Genomic DNA, 7,822 nt, shown 5'->3' with positions numbered 1-7,822 from the left:
TCTGAAGATCCTAAGGAATGGTCTCAGAGCAAAGGGAAATGGTGTGAGGATCCTAAGGAATGGTCTCAGGGCGAGGGGAAATGGTGTGAGCTCCTTAAGGAATGGTTTCAGAGTGAGGGGAAATGGTGTGAGCACCCTAAGGAATGGTCTCAGGGCAAAGGGAAGTGGTGTGAGGACTCTGAGGACCCTAAGGAGTGGTCTGAAGATCCTAAGGAATGGTCTCAGGGCAAGGGGAAATGGTGTGAGGATCCTAAGGAATGGTCTGAAGGACCCTAAGGAATGGTCTTGGGGCACGAGGGAATGATCTCAGGGCAAGGAGAAATGGTCTGAGGACCCTAAGGAATGGTCTAAGCACCCTCAGGAATGGTTTTAGGGCGAGGGGAAATGGTCTCAGGGCAAGGGAGAATGGTCTGAGGATCCTAAGGAGTGGTCTCAGGGCACGAGGCGATGGACTCAGGACAAGGAGAAATGGTCTGAGGGTCCTAAGGAATGGTTTGAGGACCCTAAGGAATGGTCTCAGGGCAAGGGGAAATGGTTTGAGGACCTAAGGAATGGTCTTAGGGAGTGAAGGAATGGTCTGAAGACCCTAAAGAATGATCTCAGGGTGAGAGAGAATGGTCTGAAGTTGTGTCAAGGGAGGGTCAGGTTGGATATTAGAAGATGGTTCTTCCCCCAGAGAATGGTTTCAACAGTGATCCATCACAGGATCTGGCTGCACAGATCCCTCTGCTAGCACAAGCAAGGAGGGAAGAATCAGCAGTCCATACCCAGAGGTGTTTGGGCACTGAACAGCTCCCCAGGGCAGTGGTCACGGCCCCAAGGCTGACAGAGCTCCAGGAGTGTTTGGCCAATGCTCTCAGGCACAGGATGAATTGTTGGGGTGTCTGCAGGACAGGGGTTGGACTAGATGATCCTCAAAGGTTCCTTCCAACTCTGTAGTCTGTGTGTTACATTACCATTATGTTGGTTTCGGGTTTGTTGAGGGGTTTTATTTTTGCTGTTAAGGATATAAAAGTCTGTTGGCTGTCAGCACACACAAAAGATTTGTCTAAAGTCCTGTGTGAAGTTCAGTCAAAAATTGCTTTGAGCACTTGGTGGTTCTGAGGGTGCTCACACGAGGACACCCCCAAGGGATGGGGAAATGAGCAAAAGGAGCACAATGCAGATTTCTTGTCCGTTGCCACACTGCGAAACAAGTGCCTAGAAAATTGGGTTTATGACAGTAGCGGATGTGAAAGAGTAATTTGAACGTTTAGGTGCTGTATAAATGGTTAAATTGGCCTGTTAGGGAAGCTGTCTGATGGAGGAGTCCTGGGAGTGTTTCCCAAGCCAGTTCTCAGGAAATGGGGCAATTCTGGCCCTCATCAGTTGTGGGGAACCTCCCTGGGGAGCTTGGCAGAGCAGTTCCCCCTAATTCCTGATGTTTCTAACTCCCAGTGTCAGAATTCTGCTGGAGACTGGGGAATGCCCCCTCAGGGCAGCACGTGTGGATCCCGGTGCTTTTATTGGGCCTTTATGAGCCGGTCTGAAGTGTCTGCCAAGCTCCTCCTGGATTGGTTTTGTGTCTGCAGCTTTCCAAACTGGCCTCCCAGTTTGCTTTGCTCCAGCTCCCAGTGCTGTGCAGTCATCAGTGCTGGGAACTGCCGTGTCCTGGGCTTTGGAAATGCCTCTGGAGTGGCAGCCACAAACCCCACCTCGAGGGAAGGCTTTTTCCTGTTCCCTCAGTAGTGGAAATGCTCAGTGCTGTGAGTCAAGCGAGGAAAGCAGCAGCAGCAGCAGCTAGTTAAGACATCCGTGTGGCTTCCCCAGTCATTACTTTGGCAGCTGTTTAATCCCTGAGGTTGCCATTTGTAATGAGAATCCCAGCGTGATTTCGTGTTATCAGGAGATTAGAGCGCAGCCTGGGAACCAACAGGAGGACATTTCCTCAGCTCTGGAATCTCTGCCTGGCTGCAGGGAAGCTGTGCTGGAGCTTTGCATGGCTTTGCTTTAGCTGGGTGTGCTCACGGATGAAACAGGCTTTGGAGCTGAAATGAGCTTTATAAGGTAGGTGTACCCTCACTTGAGGTGTTTCCTGGGTGCTTTAGATGTTAAAAGTGTGTTTCCCTTCCCAAATTGGAGTCTGAATTCTGAGTCTTTGTTGATTGTTTGTCATGGTTGTCAAAATAACAATGGATGTGCAAGCTGCTTGGCTTGGGCTGTGCCAGAGCTGGAGCTGTACCTGGTCTGGCATGGTCTTTGGTGCTCTGCTGGACTTAACAGTGGCACAGAATCATGGAATGTTAGGGGTTGGGATGGAGCTTAGAGATCATCCAGCCCCAACCCCCTGCCCTGGACAGAGACACCTCCCACCAGAGCAGGTTGCTTAAGGCTTCATCCAGTCTGGCTTTGAACACTGCATCTCCTTAACCTGACAGCTTGTCTGATTCCCTTTCCTTAATTGACTCCTGTGGATCAAAGATGTGAAGGAGAGGAGAGTTGTGTGCAAAATGAGCTAAATGCCTTGTTGGGCCTTCAGCAGGGAGTTCTCTTGTACTGTGCCCAGTTTGCTTTGAGGAAGTGGTGGTTCCTACTGTTCTGCTTCCAGTTGTGCTTGCTGGAAAGCAGCATCAGGAATGGTGTGGCTGTCAGCTTGGGGCAGTGGAATGGCCTGGTGTGCACCATGAGCTCTGTGTGACCCAGGCAGCTGTTGATCTAAAACTCTTCTTAAAAGGAAACTGTATGTGTAGAGAAGTACTTTGATAACAGGTGTCTGGTCTGGGTACCCAAAATCCAACTTGGGTAAGAGCACCAAGGGTGAGCATTTCCTACCACCACTTTTCAGCTGAGGGTGGAGGAAGGTGCTAAATATTTTTACTGGAAAGGTTTCCTGCTTTTGGACCTTGTGTTGTGAGGAAGAGTCTGTAGGCTCCAGCTTTGAACTGCCCATGAGCATCAGTGGCTCTTTTTTCCTGCCTTTTGTCTGCCTTTTCCCGGTGACCTTTGAGGTTCATAGGTAGCAATTCCATGAGGAAATAAGGTGACTTATTTTTGCTGATGTCTGACAGAATAGCCAGAGCTTGGATGGAGTTCTTGGGAAAGGTCTCGATTGTCATTCTCACTCCCTACAGCCAGTGGTGAGAAGCACCTGGCTTTATCTTATAAAACCCAACAAACCAGACATTCTGTTCCCCAGAGCTGTCAGCTCTCCAGCTCTTGAGTGCCTTTTCACACCAGTTTGCTCTGCAAGGTCTTCAACCAGTCATTGCAGGAAATAAAAGCCACTCTGCTGTTGATTCACTCTGTTCCAGGCAGTAATGAAACTGTCGGTGCAGCCAGGGTGGGTTGGGTGTGAGGAGGTGGCATGGGCAGGGCTGTCTCTGCTGTGACTCTTCAGTGCAGAGCAGAAACCTGTGACCAGAGCTGGGAGTGCCAGGCTGTGGCTCTCTAGCCTCATGGTGGTTGTGGCAGCTCTACCACAGTCACACTGACAGATGCTCTTGGGTCCTTGTAGATCCAGCTCTGAGCTGCTTTCTGCTTCTGGAGGGCAGACCCAAGCCTGGCTAACCCTCTGCCTTCACTGGTGCTGCTGCCCCTGAGGCTGAGGGGATCTAACTGGGCTTCCAGTTGGTCAGGGCACAGCCACTTCCAAAAGTTGCTGTAGCTGCTCTCCCACACAGCAGTGCCAGGAGGGAGTGACTGGTCACTGTCAGGTTTGAACACCTCTCCATGGGTGGGATTTGAAGCAGAGGGATGTGCAGGAGTGAGGACTAGTAGTAGTGGTAGAGACCTAGTTGAGAGCAGGTTGAGGAGCAAGGCTGATGCTCAAAGCTAGTTGTGGTGACACATCCACATTTTGGCTCCGTGCTGGATGATTGACTTGTGAATTTACTGTGCTTTTCATTCATGAACTTCAATTTGCTGTTGTCTTGCAGGAATGACACCAAGGAAGATGTGTTTGTCCATCAGGTAAGATTTCCTTGAAACTCCAGCATGTCCTCTCTCTGAAACTGACTGTGCCTGAGCCATGTAAGTAGGACTGGAGTTGTGAGAGAGCCTCATCTTTTCACTGTGACTTGAACACAAACAGCTGTTTCTGTGTTGCATTGCAAGTAGAGCCTGATTGGCCTTGGGGGTTTGTATATCCACGTGAGGTGCGTGGGGCTGATGGTGTCCAGTGGTGGAACTGCACTGGCTGCCAGTGTGGGCAGTCAGGTTGCATTGTGGCATACAGTGGTTGAGTGAGCATCTGGAAATCGAGTTCAGCTAAAAGCTTGCAGCAGGGAGAGAAATTAATTGGGCTCTAAGAGGAATGAAGTGTCGGTGAAGTGGAAGCTAAAAGCTTGCAGCAGGGAGAGAAATTAATTGGGCTCTAAGAGGAATGAAGTGCCGGTGAAGTGGATTTTTTTTTTTTCTTAGACAAAAACTTTTATAGATGTTATTGCTCTAGGCTTTCAGTAAAAGTCGAAAAGCACTTTCATAGGGGATTTTTCAATTTAACAGCTATGTATCCTTACATCTAAGGTATGGTGAGCAGGTAAAGCTCTGGAAAACAGACCAGACTGCACACATACCACACCTGTGGATTACATCATGGAGCAGGTTGGCCTTAGTTTAGTCCTTTGACTTGCAAGGCTGTGATCAGCAATGCTTTTTACCCTTTTCTGGCTTAGGATCTCTTGTTGGGAAGAGTCCATGTGGAATACTTAGTGGAGCATGGTTTTCTCTGGAGTTAGGAGTATGCTGCTGATACTCTTAACACAAAGGGAGGGAAAAGCAACCTCTGGAAAGTGTGTTGTGTTTGATCTGTCAGCTCTCAGCTTCTTGCTTGTGCTGTGTCTAAATTAGCAGCTGTTGGAGGCATTGGTTTGTGAGATACTGTTGTGCAGTGGGTAGGGAGAGAGGCCAAATGACTTGCAGCTAGGGACACTGACCCTGCAGGGAATTTTTCACACCTGACTTGCAGGTAGGGTCACCTGTGAGTGACTTTGACTTACAGGTTGTGTTTCAGGCATTGTAACTACTGTTTCTGAAATCACACTTTGGCAATGGTTGGTTTGAATGTAATAATTTCTTACAGTAGAACAGTTTTAGGGGTCTAATCTGAGAGAATCAGCTGTGTGGTTTTTTCCCCTTCCCTGTTCTGCAGCTTGGGTCTCACAAAGAGCTGTTGGACTCAGCTGCTGTTGCCATCAGGCTTTCCCTAAAATCAGGGTTGTAGAGGCTGAGTCCTGTGGGCATGTTTTTCCCTAGAGTTTGTTCCATTTAGGAAAAAAAAACATAGTCCGGTTTTGCTGCAGGTCTTTTTTGTCCAAGTTGTTACACTTTTGTGTTGCTGCTGAGTGAAAGTGTTTGATAAGCAGAACATGACTGAGTGTATGGAGTATTAACTCATCTGTCAGAAATGCACCACAGGACTGCAGAGCTCCCAAAATTGGGTCTGTTCTAGTAGTGTCGTTTGACACGTGGCCACCAATACAGAGGATTGTCTGGTGCTAATCCTTGGGGTGTGATACACGAGTAGAGTAGGCTTGTGATTGATTGATTGATTGATTGGTGTTGGAAGCAATGGCATTGGAAGCCTCAGGGGAAGAAATCTCTTGAGTTTGGGCCGATTCTGTGTTTACATAGTTAGGCATGTGGAAGCTTCTGCATCCTGTGGTGGTGTGGGAAGTGCTGGAGGGCTGGAAGTCCAGGAGGGTGATTGGAAAGGCTGATAAATTGGTGCATATGCTTCAGAGGAATGTGTAGCTCCCATGGTTGGGAATCCCATGGCCAATGTGTGTTGTGGGTTTGCTGGTTTGTTTTCAAACTGCTCTCTCAGCCAGCAGACAACGTGCTGACAGCTCCTTCCAGTCAATCTAAAGCTGTTGTACATTTCAAATAGGTCAGAACTACAGTCCTGCAGGTACAGTCTGTGGCTTCCTGGGTTTTCCCCAGTGATTTTTCAGGAGTACAGATTTTCTCCTAAAATAATACTTAGGTATTTGGTAATGTAAAGACTTGAGTTACACTAGTTTGTGTTCTCATGCTGTGCCTGCACTGTTGTGTTGTTAGACTGCCATAAAGAAGAATAACCCCAGGAAGTACCTCCGCAGCGTAGGAGATGGAGAGACCGTGGAGTTTGATGTGGTCGAGGGAGAAAAGGTAAACACATCTCTGGGGTGTCAGAGCTCACGGCAGGCTCTGAAGGCTTTGCTGTGGTGCCTGTGGTTTGATGCCATCCCAGGAGGTGAAGGGTTTTTTCATTGCTTCACAATGTGGATGTTGAACAGTTGCTCAGTCCCAGGCCGCGCTACGCTGTTCCTGGTGGGAGGATGACCCTGTTTCCCTAACCCTCTCCCTGCTCTTTAGGGCGCGGAGGCAGCCAACGTTACAGGACCTGGTGGAGTTCCAGTGCAGGGCAGTAAATACGCAGCAGACCGTAACCATTACAGACGATATCCACGTCGTAGGGGTCCTCCACGCAACTACCAGCAAAACTACCAGAACAGTGAGAGTGGGGAAAAGAACGAAGGAGCAGAGAACATCCCAGAAGGCCAAGCCCAGCAACGCCGCCCCTATCGCCGGCGGCGGTACCCACCTTACTACATGCGTAGGCCCTACGGGCGTCGTCCACAATATTCCAACCCTCCCGTGCAGGGAGAGATAGTGGAGGTAACGTTTGCCTAAGGTGTGATGCTAAACCCCAGCAGGGGGATGGGTCATGGCCTTTGCCACTTGTTGTAGCTACTCCGGGTGGTTTTGTTAAGGTTTGGCAGCAAGGTGAAATGTTATAATGTGAAGCTCTTCAGCTACAGGTTTTAAAAAAAGTAGTGTGGTCAGGTGTGTGTGTGGTTAGCTGGAAGATTCTCCATCGTGTACACACCTGCTGCCCACCTGGGCTGAAGCTGCCACCTTTGCAGCCCTTCGCTCACAGCGTGACTCGCTGTGGCCTTAACTCGCTTCTGCTTGTGGCTGAAGGGGTTTGTGGCTGTTGTCTTGCAGGGTGCTGACAACCAGGGTGCAGGAGATGGCAGACCAGTCAGGCAGAACATGTACCGGGGTTACAGACCACGGTTTCGCAGGTAAGCTGCAGATCAGCCTCTGGCCTTAACCTTGCCTCGTAGCCACAGAGCCAGGACACGGCTAAGGTCAGATGCTGCATGGTTAAAGCCTAGCTTGACTTTCAGGGGTCCTCCTCGTCAAAGACAGCCTAGAGAGGACGGGAACGAAGAAGATAAAGAGAACCAAGGGGATGAGACCCAAAGTCAGCAACCACCTCAACGTCGGTACCGCCGTAACTTCAACTACCGACGCAGACGCCCAGAGAACCCTAAACCACAAGATGGCAAAGAGACGAAGACAGCCGAACCACCAGCTGAGAACACGTCCGCTCCCGAGGCCGAGCAGGGCGGGGCTGAGTAAACACCGGCTTACCATCTCTACCACCATCCGGGTGCGTCGCTCCGGCCTCGCTGCGCCTTCCCCTGCTTTATCCCTCCAGCTCTGCCCCCCAAGGCTGGGACTTAGAGCAGAACTCAGCTCTGAGGCTCTGCCATGCCAGTGCTGATTGATTGGCAGGGCTTAGTGACAGGTTTAATTGTCATTCATGCAGACACTGCCTAGAGAATAGTGTTAGGTTTAAAATTTTGGTTGTGATTAGTAGTTTGTGCGCTGTCCACCCAGAAGGAATAATTCAAGCAGGGCAGGGGTAGTGACTTCAGAGGAGCCAGGAAAAGCAGGTGGTGGGTTAACTGAGCTCTGTCAGTGTCTGAGCTCAGTCCCCACCAGGGAGTGGATGGCACTGAGACCTCAGCATCATCCATTTCTACAAAACTGATGCAGAATTAGCAGGAGCATC

At 49.8% G+C, this 7,822-nt stretch overlaps 1 protein-coding gene across 1 annotated transcript in view; it reads left to right on the top strand.

Moving 5' to 3' along the window:
• Window positions 1-3,914: 3,914 nt before the first annotated feature.
• Window positions 3,915-7,822, top strand: part of YBX1 (Y box binding protein 1) — a gene marked incomplete at its 5' end in the record, with an annotated part of 5,370 nt that continues 1,462 nt past the window's right edge. Inside the window, 8 exon segments of the mRNA XM_009084469.1 lie at window positions 3,915-3,948; window positions 6,037-6,126; window positions 6,334-6,426; window positions 6,428-6,464; window positions 6,467-6,636; window positions 6,967-7,046; window positions 7,170-7,371; window positions 7,373-7,417. Of these exon segments, the coding sequence (XP_009082717.1) occupies window positions 3,915-3,948; window positions 6,037-6,126; window positions 6,334-6,426; window positions 6,428-6,464; window positions 6,467-6,636; window positions 6,967-7,046; window positions 7,170-7,371; window positions 7,373-7,417 (751 nt within the window).

This window comes from Acanthisitta chloris, unplaced genomic scaffold (genome assembly GCF_000695815.1).
Source record: "Acanthisitta chloris isolate BGI_N310 unplaced genomic scaffold, ASM69581v1 scaffold21711, whole genome shotgun sequence".
In the NCBI taxonomy this organism is placed as follows: domain Eukaryota; kingdom Metazoa; phylum Chordata; class Aves; order Passeriformes; family Acanthisittidae; genus Acanthisitta; species Acanthisitta chloris.
Note: the sequence above shows the minus strand (reverse complement) of the source record. Positions and strands in the feature narration are given on the sequence as shown.